Source organism: Mauremys reevesii, linkage group 3 (genome assembly GCF_016161935.1).
Source record: "Mauremys reevesii isolate NIE-2019 linkage group 3, ASM1616193v1, whole genome shotgun sequence".
NCBI classification, from domain to species: domain Eukaryota; kingdom Metazoa; phylum Chordata; order Testudines; family Geoemydidae; genus Mauremys; species Mauremys reevesii.
The window spans coordinates 86004273-86026327 of NC_052625.1; the positions used below are offsets into that span (position 1 = coordinate 86004273).

General features: G+C 43.1%; 1 protein-coding gene across 4 annotated transcripts in view; it reads left to right on the plus strand.

Annotated features, from left to right (window-relative positions):
• UNC93A (unc-93 homolog A) overlaps window positions 1-20394 on the plus strand; it is a 53816-nt gene extending 33422 nt beyond the window's left edge. For all 4 annotated transcript variants that reach the window (XM_039532726.1, XM_039532725.1, XM_039532724.1 and 1 more), the window contains 6 exons: window positions 697-926; window positions 5378-5509; window positions 9456-9673; window positions 12270-12405; window positions 14186-14317; window positions 19905-20394. In XM_039532726.1, the coding sequence (XP_039388660.1) occupies window positions 697-926; window positions 5378-5509; window positions 9456-9673; window positions 12270-12405; window positions 14186-14317; window positions 19905-20170 (1114 nt within the window). In that variant the 3' untranslated portion in view covers window positions 20171-20394. The remainder of the gene's footprint in view (window positions 1-696; window positions 927-5377; window positions 5510-9455; window positions 9674-12269; window positions 12406-14185; window positions 14318-19904) is intronic.
• Window positions 20395-22055: the final 1661 nt, after the last annotated feature.

Genomic DNA, 22055 nt, shown 5'->3' on the forward strand with positions numbered 1-22055 from the left:
ACAGAACAAAAGGGTTAATGAACTAAGACTACTTGTATGAACTGTACAAGTCCCTCCAACCCCAAAATATAGTTGGTATCATTCTCAGATTTCACAATGTTCAGTCATTCCCAGTTTAAATTCACTGGGGCAGATTTGTCCCTGCAGTAACTCCACTGATTTACACAAAAAGTTGAATATGTTTGGGTTATGGAGGAGGCTAAACCTCCACAAACCTACATTCATGCTCCCCACCACAGGCCCAGGGCCAGGGTGTGGTGGAGCTCAGAGGTTCTCTGGGTGGCTCAGGCTCAGGCTCAGGGCTCAGCCCCAGCTGGCTGGCTGGGGCTCAGGGCTTCTCCAAGCTGCTCTGGGCAGCAGCAAGCTGGTGGGGGCAGGGTAGCAGGCTAGCTAGTGTTCAGGGCTGCTGCAAGCATAAGACAAGGTTCAAGTCTGTGCTGGTGGGCCAGCTGGGTGGAAGAGTAGGAGTGGCCTCATGCAGAAGAGGCAGGGCAGGGAACTATCCTCTCCAAACAGGGGATGCACACACTGCCCATGGTTTGGGTGTATTGTGATGCCTGTTATGCATCTGAGGCTCTAGGAATAATTTGGCTTATGTATTTTATTTATGGAATGCAGTGTTCAGTGATCTGCCTTGGAGGGCAGATAGATGGACAAACAAATCAAATATATGCTAAATAAAGTATTCTTTGGCAGGTACACGCTAATCCCTACCTCCATAATCCTAGGACTTGGGGGAGCCCCTCTCTGGTCTGCTAAATGCACCTATCTCACAATAGCTGGCAATTTGTATGCCCAAAAGGCAGGGAAAATTGGAAGAGATGTCATCAATCAGTATTTTGGGCTCTTCTTTCTCATATTCCAGTCTTCTGGAGTCTGGGGAAATCTTATTTCATCTTTGATATTTGGCCAGACTACCACCACAGGTAATATATATATCTATATGTATATTTAAAGATCTAAAGTATAATATTTCTTTCTTGCACCCTTCCATCATGCCTGGTTTCTTAAAGAAAAGACTTATTGCTTTAAAGTTTACTTTTTTAAAACTTGGTTAAAAAAGTCAGGCAGAATAATGCAGAAGCAATTTCATGGATGTTTTGGGGGAAAAGTCAAATGTGTTTTACATTTTTAAAAATGCAAATTTAATCACTGATGATAATTGAACTGATTTTGAGGTTACTTAGATTTAGTGCTTAAACCAAGTGCCAGAGAGAGGCAGAACTGTCTACTGTCTAGAACATGGGACTGGGAGCCAGGACTCCTGTGTTCTAATAGACACTCTGACAGTGAATTGCCATATAGTTTGGACAAGTCACTTAACTTCTCTGCCTCAGTTTCCCATTTTTTAAACAAGAGTTAACAAGAATGTTGTATTTGGTCAACATCTTGAAGATGGGAAGTATTATAATGCATCATTATCATGTTAATCTTGCTGCTTCATTCAAAGGTCGGTATATAATGGAAATGGGAGATTATTCAGTGGAAAGAAATTACAGACATCACTGGATCAAGCAGGAAAAATTGCTTCTTTTAAAGGAGGTTTTTGTCTCCAAGAGTTCAGAGTTCAACTAGAAATTGGGTTTAACCTTATATATTCAGGAAGCTCACATCAGGTTTTATTAACAGTGTAAGTCTAAAAATATTGTCCAATCTGTGGCACCTGTTTTATGCCAGCGCAGCTCTTGAAGTCAGTGAAGTTACCCTGGATCAGACTTGTATGACAGAGTGGAGAATTTGGTCCCCTGGGTATGAATCTCTACTCCAGTCCTTTGCCCCTGAGCAAGGTGGATGTAACACACCACCATATCAGAATAGTGAGTGGCAGCACAAGGTGCAAGGCAATGGAGAATCAGGTGCAGTCTCGCTAGTATTGAACTGTATTGTGGCTCACGGAGATACAGCAGATCCACTTTGAGGAGGTTCCCTCACTCTTACATTTAGGTTTGCACATCTCCCTTAAAATGCTGAGGCCATCTCTGTGGACCTCCGCTTTTATTTCGTTGCTTGGCTCCTTTGGATTTTAGTGAATGCTCTACTTGGGAAAGGGGCTAATTTAGCAGCTCTCAAGTCTGAAGCTTTGTTTATCTAAACAGAGACAACATGGGCAGAGCCAGTATAAGCTCCCCCCCACCCATTGCCTCACCAATGAGCCTCAGCCTTGAAGTGGAGGGACCTTCTATACAACTGAGACTAAACTCCAGTCTCCGGCTCATTCAGTTCTTAGCCTCTCTTTGGACACTACCAACAAGGGTGTACTCATGTACTTTTCAGCACCAACATTTGTTTTTGTTGTAGCAAGATGGAAAAAAAGAGTAAAATATGCTCCTTTGGAATAAAACCTTTACAAAATGCAGACCTCCTTCCCACACACACTCTTATAAACTGGGCCAAACCCATCACAATAGCTAGCCATCCCCATGAAGGCAGGACGCCCCTGATTTTAATGGGAGACCTTGTAAGAATGAGATGCTCCCGAAATATCAAGGGGCTGGTAGGACATGCTGTTTGGCTGCATCATGAGGGAACGACACAGGAGATAAAATTATAACGGCAATAGCCACATATAAAATGCAACATTCATTTTCCTCTCCCCTTCCTGCTAGCACCACTTTGGGCTTGATTTTCAGAGGTGCTGAGCACCTATTGACCTCAGTTAGAGCTGTGGGTCCTCAGCACTGCTGGAAACCAGGCCTTGTACTACTTAAGTGCCCTGTGTCACCACCAGGATAGTGCACGTGAGAAGAAAAAGGACCTGGTTTTGCTTTACATAGTTGAAAACTTAATCACGTTCTTGATTTATTTTTCACTCCTGAGCCTCAGGACTGCTCTACATTATACTTTGCTCTCCAGGGGCCTTTGCAGAAGCTGAGAATAGCCAGAGTGCAGTGTCAGGCGGTGATGTAAAACTGCTGAGGCAGGTCTCTGTCATCTGGAGAATCCCTTTATACCAGGGTTATTCCCCAGGGGCCATTTACACTCTGTTTAAGCTTCCAGTATGACAGAAAGACTCTGGGACAAAATGAAGAGTTCACCCTTGTTTATTTAACACACTTCTGGAATACAATTGTTTTCCTGAAGTTCCACTGGTCCAAAGCTATGCAAATGAGGCCACTGGCCACGGCAAGGTGATCACTTTATCCACCTTGTTAATTTTTAACCTCAGGGCATATCTACACTACTGCCTATGCCAATATAAATTATGACTCTCAGGGATGTGAAAAAGTCTCCCCAGCCTCAAGCAACACGAGTTTCACGCTGTCCATACCGTTGCTATGTCGGCCAGAAACACATTCCCACTGACATAGCTTCTGCTTCCCGCATCAGTGCAGCTGCGCCAATGTAGTGCTGTAGTGTAGACTTACCCTCAGGATAGGGTGACCAGACAGCAACTGTGAAAAAACAGGACAGGGGGTGGGGAGTAATAGGCGCCTATATTAGAAAAAGTCCCAAAAAACGGGACTGTCCCATCTGGTCACCCTACCTCAGAGTAAACTTGATTTGTGTATGTGGTCAATAAACAGCTTGCGCACGTGGCTGTTGTTTAGACTAAAAGCTGTGATGAAAACAAACCAACTGCAAATAATGTTTAAAATAACCATACAATAGACCTAATTAAGTAAGGAATCAACCTAGATAAACTTTATTCCCACGTATTCATGAACCGACATGCTTTGCAATAAAAGCAGTTGAATTCATTTTAAGGATCTCTCTTTTTCTCCTGGCATTCCCTGGCCTATTCAGGATCACAGTTCTGATGACTATTTTGCATTGATACAACGAGTAATGAGTACAGAAGGGAATTAGCATGGTGTGATCATGCTACAGAGGGGTTGTGTGTGTGTGTGTGTTGGGGGGGTGGTACTGTCATATGCTCAGCATAGGATTTAGAGGATTAAACAAAGCAAAGCCATGTGGAGTTGCTTTAGTTTCAAATATATTCACAAATAACAGCAAAAGGAGGAAGAACTGGTTCTTTGCAGGATTGGATTATGGCTAAATGTCACCTAAATCAATCAAAAATAAGTGTCTCAGAGCTGTCCTCCCAGACAGAGTGCTACTGGAATGTGAAATTCTGTTAGGAAGCAGAGTAAAAGAGGATGCTGCTCAGAAAAACACAACCACTAGGGCCTGTGTTTCCTCTTCTGAAGTGTTAAGAGCAACCAGAAATGTTAGATAATTCTTTAATATTATTTCTTCAGTGCCATTCATCCAGAAAGATCCCAACATATTTTTTTTACAAACTAATTAATAAATACTTATGATCTTTTTCATCCACAGATGTCAAAGTACTCTGTAATGAATGGTGAGCATCATTAGCTCCATTTTACCAACTGGAAAACTAAGGGAAGTGACTAATTAAAGTTACATAGCTAGCGAGCTTCACCAGGGGGACCAGAACTCAAGTAGCCAGGGCTCTAGTTTGGTAACTTTGTCCACTGTCCTCCCTACTACAACAAATGTATAGAAATTAATCTGCAATGGATCCCAGGTGAAGAATTTAGATCTAGATCTGGATTTTGTGCACCCCCAGGTTAGGGCTAGCCCAAACAAGGGGTTTTGGTTTGACCTAGGATAACAAATTAGGCCCATTTAAAAAATCTGAGATCCAGATACTTACTTGAATTTCGAACACCCACAAAGTGAGGATGAGCTCAGATCTGTGATTCCTGATTTAGGACCATTTCTACAGATAACCACTTATTCAGTACTCTCACTGGAGCTACTGTTGCATTGGAAATACACACCCTGAGGTGGGAGGACCGGTTTGGACAAACTAAGAACCTTACTTATCCAACCTTTACCCAGAACTTGCACTGATTTTTTTGTTGTTGTTGCGGTTCAGGAAAGCTCATTTAACTTGCATTTCATTTTCATGGATGTGCTAAAGTGCAATATTTCAAGGAAAGCAATTCCTGTGGTTTCTGTGACCCAGATGGAAATCTGCTAGTGAAGCGTTTTCTTCAGATTTCCAGCCCAGCTTTGCAGACCCAAGTAATTCAAATGAAGCTTCAATAAAAAGTAAAAAAAAAACCTTTTGAGCACTGAACTGAACCATCAACCTTTTTGAAGTTTACTCAAGGTGACTTCAGGCCTTGGAAGCATGCCCCTCCCCCACAGGGCTTACTGATAAAGAGTGGCATGAACCAAAGCCCCAGCTAAGAACAGTTCCAAACTTTGGCGCTGCACAACTCAGGGTTCAAACTCTGTAGCTGGTCCCTTCTTTATAAATGGCTAAACTAGAATATTGCTGAATTTTGGGGAAGTTTGGATCTATGATCAACCTGTGTTACTTGGATCCATTTCTACTTATTGCCTTGAACTGTGCTTATCTGACCTCCCTCATGTTCTGCCTTTGTTTTCATTGTTACTGAAGTAGTGGAAGTCTCAGAAGAAGACCTGATGTGCTGTGGAGCATATGACTGCATGACAAATGCTACAACTAACACCACTGCATCGAGTGGGCCAAGCAAGACCTTAATCTATATCCTGTTGGGTGTCTACACTGGTACGTGCTTCTAGCGGTCTCAAACAAACATCCAAATGAAATTAAAAAATGATCTTGCAGAGCATGTTTCTAGCTTCCTCCTCCAATTTGAGCTGACAAAAAGGAAAGCCCCTTTCTCCTGAGTTGCAACCAGTTTCCTTCAGAGAAGCCCTAGCTGCTTTGTGCAACTCTGCATTTCTTTAGTCCTTAAAGGAGCCGGACATCTTTTATATTTACATTTTTACTTAGAATGAAAATTACAATTAAGGTAGAGTTTAGACATTTAGGCATACACAATCCTCTCCTGCTTGGACCAGTCTTTACTTCGGCTAAAGAGAGCCCCATAAAATATGGCTTTCTTCACCCAATGTCCAAAAGAAAGGTATAAAATGTGGCTCACTTCAGACAACCCCGACAGAGGAACCCCCAGCCTCTTCCTAAAGATCCTGTCAGAAACTGAGTAGTGGATGGTCTGGGGTAGTGGTTGGAGCAGCAGCAGTCAAGCCTAGGGGCTGGGCTGGGGACAGGAGCCAGAATCAAGAATGGGGTTGAAACAAGACTAAAGCAGAGGCAGGGACAACGACAGGCTGGGGGTGGGACTGTAACAGAACAGGAGCAAGCAGAGGCTGGGGCAGGAGCAGTCTGTCAGTGCCACCAAGCAGCAGCTGATACGCCCAGTGGGGTAGCAATGTTGAGCAGACTGAAGTAGCTGCTCTCAGTGGGACCCTGTATCCCTGGATTTGGGATCACCTGGTGATACCTGCACCTGTAGATTGGCTGAGCCCTGGTTGAGTGACATGGAGGCTCTGAGAGCACACATCAGGTTCAAAGATGACTCATTACAGATCCTACCTCCCTGAATCTTACTGCCAGATTCAGCCCCAACCCCAGACAGGACGTCTGTCTTATTGGATGTGCCTAAACTAGGATAAAAGGAGTTTTCTTAAGTGTTCACTCACTTATTTTAAAACCTAGGGATGTGGTAGACTCTTCATCACTTGAAGTCTTTAAATTAAGACTGGCTGTCTTCCTAAAAGATAAGCTCTAGCTCAGCCACAAGCTATGGGCTTGATGCAGAAGTTATTGCATGGAGCTCATTGGCCTGTCTTCTGCAGGAGGTCAGAGTACGTCAATAATACAAATAAATAATAGTAAATAATAATGGTTCCTTCTGGAAAATCTATTAAAACCCTAGTGTAGACAGGGCAACTTGTATCTTTAACACATTTTAGCTGGTTGAAGTGAATCCTAGGAGAGAACCTATAAAATACAATTTGTCCTGTCTACACTAGGGTTTTGAAATAGTTAAAACATGTTAGCTAACACTTTAAATAAATCCTTTTAACATAGTCCAGGTACACCCCAGCTGTGCTTACAAGACATAATTTCTTACAGCTGGTCCAGCCCCACAACACTCAGGAATAGGCATAAATGATTCTTCCTCCAGGCAGAGGGAGAGAATTAACAGCTTCCATTCTACCCTCTGGAATAGACCCCATTGCAGCATCACTATGATACCAGTATATTGGTATCGTATGTACTACCCCCTCTCCCACCCCTGCACTGGATGAAGTATGTGAAAGCTGCTCATAGGTTCCTTCCACTGGCCAAGCTAGTGGAGTAGAGTTGGGCCCAGAGCTGGTACAGTTGGCAAGTGACTATTTTGTCTGTCTACATGTGGCCAAAAGCCCATTATAAGGAATAAAGAGTGCATTACAGTCTGCTCACCTTAGTGTGGCTGCGTTTTGCCAATGTAGTGTTTTCCTAGATCTGAAGTCAGGATCTAGCTGCTGACAAAGGGAAAAGGATAATGCAGCACACCATCCTCTGCTCTGAGGAAACACATGAACAGAGTTAGGTATCTCTTTTCACACCCTCTTTTCCCCTCAATGTGCACTTGTAAATTAGAACTAATGCAGCCAATGAAACAACTTTAATTGGAATCCAGTCCTCAAGACAAAGAACACTCATGTCACTCAGCGACATTTTACAGCAGTGAGTAAAGCTTATAATGCAGCTGATTCCAAACTGGGTAGATAAAAATCTTCCTCTCTGGTTAAAGGGGAGAGGTTTTGGACAGCCACATATGTCACCTTTCACCTTTTCACATGGTTTTATGTTTTCTACTGATATATGCAGTCTCTGTGTGGAGCTATAACACTAAATGTGTAATACACCAATGGAAGGGAGTGTGTCATCTGGCAAAACACCTCAAATCTGCCATGCTTAATTAATGGGAAAAAGGAGGAAGTAAAAAGCCCACCCCCCTTTCTGCAGAGTGTAGGTTTGGGTTGTGAGTTTTAACTCTAAATCTGATTACTAACATGTGCTCCCCTAAGCTTTGCTCATACAAAATGAATGTAATCCTGCCTTCCACTGACCTCACACAGTCTCAATTTCTCTTTCACTCTGAAAAAGATATATTACTTTCCTACCTTGAGGGAAACCAAATATCTGAATATTTCATTCCTAGACATTTTTTATATGTCTCTTCAGTTTAGTAGATGACTATATACTTGGCAGTTCTTGGCTGGAGAGGAGGATAAATAGCTAGGCTATCTTGTAGAGTTTTTTGAGTTATTTTGAAAACCAGAGTATGGACTTCTCTGTTTATATTTATAAGCCTCACAACTGCTAATCTCCTGCAATTGCTCTCAGCTCACTATAGGAATTTATAGACTATTCATCCTGCAAGCGTCCCTTGATTTTTCTTGCACTCCTCACTTCCCTGCAATAAGTCCATAACACTGCTATAAACCCTAAGTGAATTAAAAATAACTCACATCACTAATGGCTACACTCCAGCGGTAACGGAACACCTGTAATCACTTTATGAGAACATTAATATTAACACTGTCTTAAGGGGACATACCTAAGAAGGAAGTTTAGTGGTTTTGTGCAATTTATGGTAAGTCTGCCCCTGCATTGGAAGGAGATACGAAAAGCACAAAGCATCTGGCTCTGAGTTAATGGGTAGGCAGATGCACACATACAACGGCAGTATTACAGTGATGCATGGAGGTGCAGCATGGTAAACATGCAGTGGGCCTGATTCTCCTCTCACTTTATAACTCCATTTACTTCAATGGAGTGATGCCTGATTTATACTAGTGTAGCAAAAAGATAGTCAGGCCCTGAGTTTTTAATTAAGGAAATGATCACCTGTTGCTGCTTCAGACATCCTGGGCCAAAAATCTGCTCTAATTTACACTAATGCAGTCCTATTGACTTCAGTGGAATGATACTATAGTGAGAGGAGAATTTGTCCCTATATGTATATGAGCATCTGCACTGACTATCAATGTGCTCCGTTACTTGTAGTTTTTATATTAGGTGTACAGCCACATAGTTGTTCTATCAAGTTATATGCAGTTGCCTCCTATCATTTTTCATGTCCCATACATTCACTACTGTTCTAGACAAGTCAGCTACCAGCACTGTTTTGAGATGACAATCAAAAAGGAATCTGTAGTGGGATCCACGAAAATAAAAGTTAAAATTCTACCTGTAGCCTGATATTTATTTTTTTCAAGTATTTGGGGGAAGACTGTTACTAACCATGAATATCTTGGCATTGAACATGGATGGTCCCTAGTTGAGCTAGGAACTGTTGCTAGATGCAAAGGGAACTCTTTCATGCTAGCCTCCCTACGACCTCTGACATAACTTGGAAGTGAGAGATTGTTCTGATGTAATGGTGCAGCTGACTTTGCGGCTGTCATAACATGTATGTCACACCTCAGCTGAGGGAATTTTGTGAAGCGCACAGCAGCATATTGCGGGCTGGACCTTAGATCAGGCATTTTTAATTAGACAGTAATGGCCACTAGGCTGTATTTAAATCAGTCTTTCAGCCACCAAAACATGTGACCCAGAACTAAGCACTGAGTCTGAATAATAATAAACCAACTGTCTGTCATTCTCTTGGCTTCCCTCCTGGTTTCATGCATTTGTTTTGTTTTTGCAGGTAGTGGTGTGATAGCTGTGTTGCTGATTGCTCTATTTCTGGATCAAATCAAAGCCAACCAAGCAGAGAGTGAGACAGAAAAGATGCAGACACAGTCCTTTTGGTCCACATTCCTAGCAACTTTCCAGCATCTTAAAGATAAGCGACAGTGTCTCCTAATCCCTCTGACTATGTACAGTGGGTTTGAACAGGCATTCCTTGCTGGTGACTATACAAAGGTGGGACTGTATGTTTCTAGTTATACCTGATCTTTCTATAATTTACCTCTGCTTAATACTATTTCATCTACCAAATAATTACTCGGAGTAAAATGATGTATAGTCAATGGCAGGCAACATACTTGGCAAGGCTAAATTACTGCCTAATACTATTTGAATTAACTCCAACTGAGCTCTTCAAATACAAGAGGCTGGCAGTAACCAAATCAAAGCAAAAAAAATCTGGGAAGAAATTATTCTGAGTTTACAGCAAAAGGTTTTTTTTTAAATTTCCTTAGAATTAGGTATAATATTTGTATTTGTTCGGTAATGAATCAATACATTATTGATAATTAAAATGTTATTGACTTCTTTTTAAGTATTGCATAGACATTTTGCTTCCATTTTTAAGACTATTAAACTATTAGTTCTATTAAGTTGTCTAAAATTATATTGCACATTTCTTTTCCATGTCTATAAATCAATGGCAGTTTTAAAAAAGCAGAAGTCAGTGCTATTACAGGAGACAGCATAAGATTGGAACAAAAATTAGAAACTTCTAAAATGAGATTTGCAAATACAGGACACTGAGCAATTGCTGATTAGCTCATCCTGAGTTCTGGAACAGGTCCAAAAATATTGCTAGTTCAAATACAATTTTGTTCTTCTTTAACACTATCATGCCACCTTCTCATTCTTCAGGCTTCCTTTTGTCTTGGCACATGCTTTTCACATTTTTGTAATAGTCACTAGTACAGTAAGTTTCAGAAAACTCCAGACCTTCTCAGGGTATACCATGCCACCCTTACTTCTGAGCTGCTGCTGGCACCAGCGCTGCCTTCAGAGCTGGGTGCCTAGCCAGCAACCACCGCTCTCCAGCCGTCCAGCTCTGAAGGCAGAGTGGAGAGTGGCGGCTGCTGGCCAGGTGCCCAGCTCTGAAGGCAGTGTTGCCATCAGCAGCAAAGCAGAAATAAGGGTGGCATGGCTTGGTATTTCCTATATACTTAAATGGCTCTGTTTGAATCAATGCCATACTGTTTTTAATATTTAGTGAGAGTTGCATGTTGATTTTTTACTGGTATATGTACTTGTGTAGCAGGCGGGGGGCATAAACTACTAGACCCAAAGAAGGAGGGTGTGAGCAAATACATTTGAGAACCACTGTTATAGGGAGCCTAAGTTAGGGCTGTGAAGTTAAATCCCCCCTGTTGAATCCTAGTGAGTGGCTTGATGGCTGATCTGTAAGCTGGCTGGCTACAAAACGTTATCTAGCTACTTGCACAACATGTTCAAAACCAGACAGCCTGAAGTAATAAGGAATTGTCAGAACCACCCCTCCTCACATGCATTCTCAAAAAAAACAGCACAAAACAGACTTATTCCTCAGCTGTACATTCAGAAAGTCTGCCAGGAATCTGAAATAGGGAAGGAGATGAACATCGTCTTAGACTGCTCATCTGAAACTTTAGCGTTCAAGCACCATGCACAACCAGAGAGGGATGATGTACCCATTACTAATCTTGAATGGATCAAGTGACATCCCAATAGCCATTTAGGAGAATGTTTTATAGGTAAGATCCATTCCCTTTCTGGGAGTGCACCGTGCTCTTTTATGGAGATTAGAGTTCAACTCCCAATCCCAGCCAAGGAAGGGTGGAGAGTTCTTTGTGCCACTATTCAGCAAGAAGGTCTAGTGACCAGATGGCCTAGTGGTCAGCTCATGGGCTTACAGTTTCTACTGGTCTAGTTATCCTGGCTATGGCCTCAATCACCCCCTCATGCTCCAATTGCTCCCTCAAACCTCAGTCACTACAAAGGAGTGGGGAGCAAGGTAGGGGGACCTGGGCCCACCCATTCCATCAGGTACCAACTCAGAGCACTAGGGGTTCTCTCAAAGTGTCCAGCTCAGTTACTGAGCTACCCCAAATTATGTTACCCCCAGGTCACTTCCTACCAGTCTGGAGCTCCTCAGTTTGGAACAGGGTCACTGGCTTAGCAGACTCTCCTCAGTCTCTCAGTGTCCTGTTCAGTCAGTCAATCTCTCTCACTTGTGGCTTTCAACTCCCAAGGAGGGATGGGGGAGTCCAAGCCCCTGCTGCTAGCGCAGCCTTCACAAAGCTGTTGTCATTCCTTGAACAGCTCTCAGCATCCACCTTGCTTCCTGGTGCCAGCTCATTCTCACCTTCTCCTGGGCTACCAGTGTCCCTTTAAACTGTTCCTCCACTGGGAACATGCCTTGCACCTGTTGAGGGGCAGGACCAGTATTTTCTACTCCCTGCCCTGGTTCAGCATGGGGCCTGTCGACCCCATCACACACTACCATGGGGGCTGATCTGAAGGGGAAATAGGGCTCCAAATGCAGCCCCTGTTCCTTTAAAAGAAATGCTGCTACTGTAGTGCAGGTCTCACTGGGAACTGGGGTGGGAATGTTGCTGGAAGCCAGATACAGCCCCATTCCGGAGACTTGACAGTGGAGATACATAACTGTGCTTTATTGATCATGTCTACACTCTATGAATATTCACCAGCTCTGAGAATCAGATCCTCTGACTTTGGCCACAAAGGCGAGTCGTAGTCTCTGAATAATAATGCCGTGTGTCTGTTCTCTTCTCTTTAGTCATATGTGACCTGTGCCCTGGGGATACATTTTGTTGGTTATGTGATGATCTCCTTTTCAGCTGCAAATTCATTCTGCTCTCTGCTCTTTGGAAAGATTTCCCAGTTTACTGGCAGAAAAGCCCTATTTGCATTAGGTATGTAAAGACTGCTTGGAGGACCAATTATCTCATCCGGTAAGACAAATGCTGTGCTCCCTTCCCAGAGCATGGGGCAGGGGGCATCATGCTATAGGTTACCAGTTAGAAGGAGATATACCTGGAGGCAAACTCTTCATTCATTAGAGGAGCTGGGGAAGAGAGTAGCTGCAATTAAGCTGCATATTCAAGTCATTCCATTGACTCATTTCAGCACCTCTCCATTGTTGACAGGCTCAACTCACCCTGCTTTTGGTGATACCATATACTCAGGCTGAGCTGTTAGTTCTTTGGAGCTAATGTGACTGATGCCAGATGACCCAATAATGAGAGACAAAATCCCGATCCTGTTGAAGTCCATTGCAGTATTGCTATTTGCTTCAACGAGATCTGAATTTACCAATAGCTCTGCCGGGGCCAAACTCCTTGCCTAATTTTGGTTAAAAACCACAGTGAGTAATGAGCCAACATATTAGCTTGGTCCTTGGGGAGGAAGTGTGAACTTGGGGCTACTGGCAGTCAGTCTAATAACTGCAGGATATGTTTTGAATCCTAATGTGTCCTAATTGCCACACATTTTGTAGGACAGAAAAAATGAAAATAAAAGCAAGAGAGAGAACTATCTCAGTTCCAGTTTAGAATAAATGAAGTGCTGCATATGGACAAGAAGAGTGTAGGGCACTATGAGGAGAAGAGACTTACGTGATGGATATATTTAAGGGATCCTTTCAGTGGACATTGAAAAAAGACAGTCCCAATAAATTATTTACCAGGGCAGAAAAATATCAAGGCAAGTGTTTCATTTTCAGCTCAGTATCTGAAAATGAGATTTCTGTGCCATTTGAAGAAAGTTTATTACAATGAGTTGTCCTGAATTCCACAGCACGGTTCATTTTATTAATAGAAACCGCATTGCTTGATTCCACATGCATTGCCCTAGAAATTTTCCCTAAAGGAGCTTTAAAGCTAGACTGAAGATATTCAGAATTCTTAATATAGAACCTTAGAACTTTGCAGGTTCTAGTTCAGTTTTTGCCATACTATTTTTACTCTTTGTGTATTCCTCCCTCTTGGTGACTCATTTTATCTTAAGAAAAACAAAGAAATTACAGTCTTTATAAGGGTCTGATTCAAAGCCACCGCCCACCCACCCCTCTTTCCACTGATTTCAGTGGGTTTTGAATCAGGACCTTGGAGTGTGAGATCAAAATGCAGTGACTCACTAACATTCTCCATCTAAGCATAAAGATTAAATGGCAGCCGCCCCTTCGACGGGCAACCTAGATGATCTTAATGGTTCCTTTAAAAAACAAAAATCTGTATTTAAAGACAGTATATGGAAAACAGAATGAAACATCCTTTCAGTTATCTACCAGTAGACACATACATCACATTAGGATTCAAAGTCTTCTGGGGACCCCTATACCTACTCAGTGGTACATTGGCTTGGCTAGTCCCATTGGTAGGTGGGTTAATATCTACATTAGTTCAGAATTCCTCTCTATTTAGGACATGGCCTGGGATGACTATATGAAAACAGGCCCTTACCAAAATGTTTCATTGTACAATATTAACTGATGACCAAGAGAGTATTGCTGTGTCTTCATGTAACTTTAAACTGATGAGTACAAATGTTGGAACCTTCCTGGTTCACTGACCTTATTTTACTCAATAGCGTTTGAAGAAGTCTTGCAATAGACTCTGAATCACTGTATATCTAATATGAAATTTCCAGTTTATAACAGTAATTATGTTTTCTCCTCCTCTCCTAAACATACAGCTGCAGTTACAAACCTTGCCTGTCTAATAGCACTATTGCTGTGGAAACCTCACCCAAACCAACTTGCTGTATTCTTCATATTCCCTGCTCTTTGGGGCCTAGCTGATGCCATCTGGCAGACACAAACCAATGGTAAGTCCCAGCGACAGCTAACTGAACCTCACTGAGATATAGTATTCTGTATGTTTTTTTTTATTTATATGCAGTCTGTTTTACTGTACATGGGCATAAAACATGGTGATGGGTTTAAGATAGGCTTCAGAAAATATGCTTACCCTCCTTTCAGTCAGAAAAACACTCCAGAATGAGAAACTAATTAAAATGCTTATTAGCCTGGCCAAGATGGAGGGAGGGGCATCCTTGAACAAGGTAATGGATGATCAAAATAAATCTTTGAAATGCTCATTAAATTCCAGAAGGAAAATCAAAATTCAGAGGTAATTAAGTTAATAACCAGGTTGTAATATAGAGCTATCATTGGCCTGCATATATACTGACATCTGAGATAAACAACTGATGCAAATGTTCTTAAAACTCTAAATATTAACATATTTCAATACCTCACTTTGCTGAGAATAAAGGAAGTTCTTCTTTTTAAAGATGGGGGCACACACAACCTAAAGATTAAAAACAGGACAAATCACGAAAGAGTCATGCACTATGGTGGCCTGAGGGACTGCCTTTGAACATGTAAAGTCTAACACCCACCAACCTTAGTCTTCCTAACTGAATATCCCAACCTGTGCTGGCAAGATTTTCCATAGCCTGCCACAAGCAAGACACAGTTTAAGTGCTGTAACGAGGCACACCCACCTCTCGTGAGTACCCCCTTGGCTGAGTGCACGTGCCAGTGCCTGCACTCTCTCTCTCAGGGCTAGTCCACAGCGCTTTAACATGGCTTGTGTGATCACAGCAGAGCGCTGGGAGAGAGCTCTAAAAAACCCACCTCCACGAGGGGCGTAGCTACTGGTGCGCTGTCTACACTGGCGCTTTACAGTACTGAAACTTGCTGCGCTCAGGGTGTGTTTTTCACACCCCTGAGCGAGGAAGTTGCAGCACTGTAAAGTGCCAGTGTAGACAAGCCCTTAGTATGTTCCTGCTCTGGGATACTGCCTCCCTGGTGACAATGTCTTTGCCCTCTTCTTGGGCCTTCTGGATGCAGCTGTCCAACTGGACCACTATAGTTCAGTTGCCTCTCTAGGGTGCCTCAATGTCCAGGCCACTTATCCCAGAGGCTAATGAGGTGTGGGGGGGACCTGTGCCCGCTCACTACTCCAGGTCACAACCTAGGAATCCTGTAGATAGCAGCCGTATGCTATATCCCTTTATGTATGTTGCACGGCTTCTCTAATTCCCTGGGCCACTTCCCCGCAGCCCCTGCCATCTTCACCCTTACCTCAGCGCCTTGTCCTAATGGAGTCCAACAACCTTCTTCTTGCTTTCCCTGGCTTCTGGTCACACTGCCCTGTCCGGGGTTCTGTAGGTCAGTCGGTCAGTCAGCCACACTCCTACAGCTCCAGCATGGAACTCAACTCTCTCTGGCCCTGAAGCTCTTCTTATACGAGGCTGCTGGCCCTGATTGGTGGTGTCCCACATAGCCGCTCTAGGCAGTTTGGAGGCCCCTCTCCACTGCCCTTTTCTGGGGTGGGGTGTGGCAGGGCCTCAGAGGGTCTGGTATACCCCATGACAAGTGCTCTCCTATCTTATCATGTGTTTCTTTTCTCTCCATTTCTTAATTTTTTTCAGCTGCAACTATAATTCAGATCTGGCTATTAACATAGCATTACAGGTGCTGGCTGACCCTCTCGAGGGCGAGATGGGGGGGTATGATGTGACCGGCCTACCAGATTCTATGTCAGATTGTATAGCTGGGCGTCCCTTCCCCTGTAGTGCTTCAGCTTCCCTCTGGTTGGTTGGATAGTTTGAATGAGTTGACCTTCCAGCTAAATCAAAACGCTCTACCCTTTCATGGTCCCTTTGCCCTGCTCAGGCTAAAATCCTCTTCCCAAGATACATAGTCTTCCCCTTAGATACAGGGGAGTGAAAGGTGGGGCTTCCTCTAAGCCACTCTGGAAGACCCCCCATTCCCTGTGGACCCCTAAATGAGAGCAGGAGCACACACCAAGCTACAAGCCCACACCTCTTCTCTCATGCCAGGCCACGTCCTTCTCCTGCATCCAGCACAAGTCTAGATCACCCCCACCTCTCATATCCAGGTTCACACTTGCTGAGGCAAGGCTGATATCAATAGTTATTTGTCCTCCCTGGATTAAACAGTTCATTCATCTCCTGCCTGGAACAACACACGGATCCATGGGGTCCTGCCTATTGGGCTCACCTTTCCCAGGCTTCTTCCCCAGCCCCCAGCTCTCTTAACCATGCAGCAGGTCTTGTTACATCCCCAGGGTCTCCTCTTACTGAGGAACAGGCCCTGTCTTTTATCCTGCTTCCCTCTTTCCCAGCAAGCCTTGTGCTCTACGACGTGCTTCTTCTGGATAACACATCCTTCAGAATGCCTGGCCCTAAAGGGGCCATGGCCCACTAACAGGAGGCTTGGGCTGCATCTCCCTTAAAAGTGACTGCATGTCCTTACAGCAGAAAGGAAGAAAAAAACAGGAGGGAAGCGCCCAAGGTCACAGAAGGAGGGATGGCAGTTCCTAACCATAGAGTAGTCACTGGCAATGGATGGTTCTTCATATTGGTGTAAAGTGAGCGATTGTGGCTAATGTGCCTTGTGGTGCAGCGGCATGGTTACCCACTCTTATGTACTGTTCCCTAGTACAGGTGTCACCTTCTTTTAGAAGCAGCAAAGAATCCTGTGGCACCTTATAGACTAACAGACGTTTTGCAGCATGAGCTTTCGTGGGTGAATACCCACTTCATCGGATTCATCTTTTAGGGTGACCAGATATCCCGATTTTATAGGGACAGTCTCGATTTTGGGGTCTTTTTCTTATATAGGTTCCTATTTACCCCTCACCCCCGTCCCGATTTTTCACATTTGCTATCTGGTCACCCTACCTTCTTTCCTAAGTTCCTGGAAGGTCATTCAACCAAATTCACATTTAGTATTTGACCAGGAAGCACAATAAGTATTCTTTACACATGTACAACCCCCCTATATCTTTTCTTCTGATCTTTAGCTGTGCTGCAGGACAAAATAATATCACAACAGCACAATAGTTTGCATCTTCACATGGCCACATAGCATCACTGATGATAACATTATCCCTCCGTGGACAGATGCAATGTTATTACATCATAACGCTGCATCACACTATGGGATCTCCAGTATTATATGAGTCTGTTCAGGAGTCCTATATGGATCTGATTCTCCTCTCACCTAAATCAGTTTTGCACATGTATAACATCACTACCTTCACTGGAATTACTCCTGATTTACAGCAGTGTGAGTCAAGATTCATGCCTTTTACAATAAAAGTTTAAAGGACAAATCTTGCATTTCTTATTCTGGCAAACCCCCACTGAAGTCCATTGGGATCTTAGCTTAAAGGCTGAGTAAAAACTGAGTAAGATCACCAGGTTGTGGTGCACAGTTAGGACTTATGAGATCATCAGAGAAGATTTACTTTGATCTGGAATGGATATGTAATCTAATACTGATCAAGGGTTCCCCCTAGAGGATATTAATTAGAACTGAATGAATCCTTTCACCTATTTCCTTCTATATATTTTCTAATATTTTTGAATGGCTGGGTGGTTATGTGTGTCCCTAGTTATTTTGAATGGAATCTGTTCCATTTTAGAGTGAGCAGTACCCACTCTTATCTAAACTGAACACAGCTGCCACAGGCCTTCCTGCCAATAATTGCAGTTCTTCAGTAACAATTGTGTAGCACGGGACAACCACGTAGAGGGTAGCAAAATAAAATTCTTTCCAGCCTCGCATGCCTCTTTAGAAATGATATGAATCAGTCTGGAAAGCTGATAGAACTGGAGCTCACATTATTTTCAGCAGCCCCGGTTTGTGCCCATTCCTAATCGGAATGAGGGGGAAAGGAGTTAAAGGAAACGCTTGAAAAATGAGGTTGAGGCTTATGCTTCTAAAAGCAAGGGGCTGTGTCTGCCAGCTGGACTCAGGCATCGCACCAAGGAAGCACAGCGCTGCTGGGGCATCTCAGGCCTGACCTGCTAATTTGTGCCAACAGTTTTATGCTATGGACAAACGTTTGTTAGGGTCTGGGATGAGGCACCAGACTCATGTTCCTATGTGACTTATGCCCAGCTGTTAGCACATGTTCAACCCAGAAGTTAGAGTTATGGGTCCAGATTTACAAAGGGACCCTCAGAGCTATTCAGGCAGCTCGCGCCCGTTAATCTATCAGTTAGGTGCCTAATTACCTTTAAGGATCTGGCCTTAGGCATTGCCATGCGGAGTGTTGCAACGCTTAACTTCTAGGTGCCTAGAAAATCATTGGAATCGACAAATTCTGGGTTAGGCATCTAGGCTCCCTATACAATGAATAGGGAGAGATAGGCGCCTGAGAATGGGATCCACAAAAGCCAGCATGCTAGGAGGGGCCTACACTAGCCAATGGAAGATGCCAATGAGAGGAGTGTGTCCTAAGTCCTGCCCCTCTGATGGAGTTAGGCGCCCAGCTCTGCTTGTGACAAAACCCACAAAACCCTCCCAAACAAACAAGAAAAAACCCTCCTAAAATCCAAACTCTTTACACTCAGAAATACTATTATATTAGCAAATATTGTTTATACTAATCTCACTTCCTTAATCCAAGAATCTGATAATTTTCACCCATGTAAAACCCCTTTTCAGAATTAACTACAAAGCATTGTTGCAAGGCTCTTGTTACTAAAACATCATTACTTTTACAAAATGTAGTACAGGGCATTTACTGTATACTGTGAAGGACTATCAGATCATTCATACTAACCTACACTGATCCAGGTTAACGAACTATATATTTGGTGACATATCAGCCTTGATTTCGTACCACACTTGTTCGCTTACTCACTAATTTGTAAAATCCAGTAAGTGTCCCCTTGTAATTGGCATGAATTAGCAAGGTTCTACTGCCCAGGTGATGAGATTTTCCCCTTTGGGAAGCTAAATGTCTCTCAGAGCTCACCCTGACTTTTCGAGAACAACTTCAGCAGGAAAAGATTTTTGTGACTCTAACACAAGCTAGAAATGCAAATTTACACTGAAAATTTTAACACTCATCAAGACAAAACTGCCCTCTTTGTTGTTTGAGACTCTATGGACTGGGCTCAGCCCACCTCATTGATCTTACACTGAAACACTACAGGCCAGATAAATACCTAGATCAAGCTTCTCATTCTACTCCTCATCCTGCTTCCTCACTGCATCTAGCACTGCCCTCATCTCCCTTCTTATGTTCTCATCACTTTATGTAAGAGCCTTCTGCTTCATGGCTCTTGGTGTCTAGAATAAACTTCCTGCCATCTCATTTAAATTTTCAACAGAAAACATCCTTCCTTCCTTGCCTATAGCCGTCTCCCCCACACCCCAGACTAGGATATATTCACCAAGTTACATGTATTATTTAACTTCTTATAACACCATGGGATACAGTTTGCATGATAGAGAAGACTAAAATACAAGCATGTATTTTCCTGTGATTTGACCTTTACAGGGAAGGAAATATAGCTGCTGTTGTAGGAAATATAGAATGTGTTCAGACTTACCATCACAAAGATCATCTCTCTTTCTTTGCAGCACTCTATGGAGTTTTATTTGAGAAGCACAAAGAGGCAGCCTTTGCTAATTATCGACTCTGGGAGTCATTGGGATTTGTCATCGCCTTTGGATACAGCACCTTCTTACATGTTTACGTCAAACTGTACATCGTAATGGCTGTGCTGGTGGTGGCTATAGTGATGTATGGGACACTTGAATACCTGGAAGCAAAGGACTTGCCTGGAACACCTACCACTGTGAAGGAGGAAATAACCGGATCTGTAGTCCAGCAAACACGCCTTTAAACCCAACAGGATCAGAGCAGTGGAAACAAAGAATGCTGGGCAGCTCAGCACAACTGATTTCTTTAAGGGAGATTCAAAGTGTTCAATCAGATTTTAGAAGAATATAAAGGAACTGTTTTCCCAGTCAGGCTAATAAAAGAAATAGGAATAAATCTCCTTTCATACCTCTGGTTGTTGAAAGATTATCTGACTTTGTCATTTCACTCAAACTCTTACTAATAATGACCAACTATTTTTTAAAAAATTATATTGGATTTTTTTTTACCAATAAAATTTTATTAAACATGATAACAGACCTTTTATTAATATTTAAGAATTCTATCTGAGCTGTCTTCATGTGTATTTGCACTCCGCAATATCCACGCCACCATGTCTTAAGACAGCAGACAATTGTGTCTGTGCCACTGTGGTTCTTGCATCCTGGTACTCATGCCTTCCTATTGTTCCTTTCTTCACCTCCTCCCTTGCCACTTTAAAACACTTCCCACTCAAAATGTTGGTCATCAACATTTCTAAAAAATCATAACCATAGTCACCTTGTCCCTCCTGTTATGTACCACGCAGGGTTTCCCCAACCCCACGTCATTTTTGTTTGGAATTTTATTACATTGTTGGGGTTATTTTGTGCCAAGGTGCTTGGGACACTGTTCAGCACATCTTTCTCCACTCACCTTCATTTTCATCAGGTTGGCTTCTCTTCTTTCACTTTGTTCTTCCCTCTTTAAATGCTTCAGGTTCACTTTTCTTAAAAGGAATTTTCTCTTAAAAAGGTACAGTTCTCCCCTACCATAAGACACATTTTCAAAAAGTGGATCTATGATGTACACAAAACTTTGTGCAGCCAAACACCTGGGCATGTCTTTTTCAAGCACTTAGACCTGTACACACAGGTGCTAACACACTACCCCATTTTGCATGCACAGAGCTTGCATGCTGTCTTAGGGTATGTCTTCACTACCTGCCGGATTGGCAGGCAGTGATCAATCCCGCAGGGATCAATTTATCGTGTCTAGTCTAGGCGCACTAAATCAACCCCTGACGCTCTCCCGTAGACTCCCATACTCCAGCGCCGTGAGAGGCGCAGGCAGAGTCGACGGGGAAGCGGCAGTAGTCGACTCACCTGGGTGAAGACACCACACTAAGTCAAGCTAAGTATGTCGACTTCAGTTACATTATTCACGTAGCTGAAGTTGCATAACTTAGATCGATCCCCTCCACCCCCAGTGTAGACCAGGGCTTAGTGTCCTTCAGCCCAATGTCCATTTGCGTGCATGCAACTTTGCATCTGTTGATACAGCAGGTTTTTTCTATCACCATACTATCAAAATACTTTCAGTTACCTCCTCTCCTTCCTTCCAAAACTATTTGGATATTTTTCATGCTTGGACATGTCAAGCAATGACACCACAATGGCTTGCCACAGACACCATAGATTCCAACTGAAGCTACAACGGATGAAGCAGGCAGTAAGCAACAGGATGCTGCTGGTATCGGGGAATCTCAGCACACAGGCTAGGCAGAGTCAGAACTGAAAGGATGGTCTTGTGGGTCAGGCCCTGGAATGGAGATTTGTGTTTAGTTAGTGGCTCTGTCACAGACTTCCAGTGTGACATGGGCAAGTCACATAATATCTCAGTGCTTCAGCTCCACCTCTGTAAAATGGGGATAATTATATCTCTGCCCCACAGGGGTATTGTGAGGGTAAGTTCAGACAGTATGGCAATGGGAGCCATAAAAATACCCAGCTAGACAGTTAATTTGAGAAGCCTTAGTCAGGGCAGAGTGAGGTGAAGCATACGATAGCCTCATATGCGAATAACACGGCTGAGCTGTCTGGCAGAGGCAACTATCAGACTTGATCTATTCAGCCTGAACTTATTAGGCC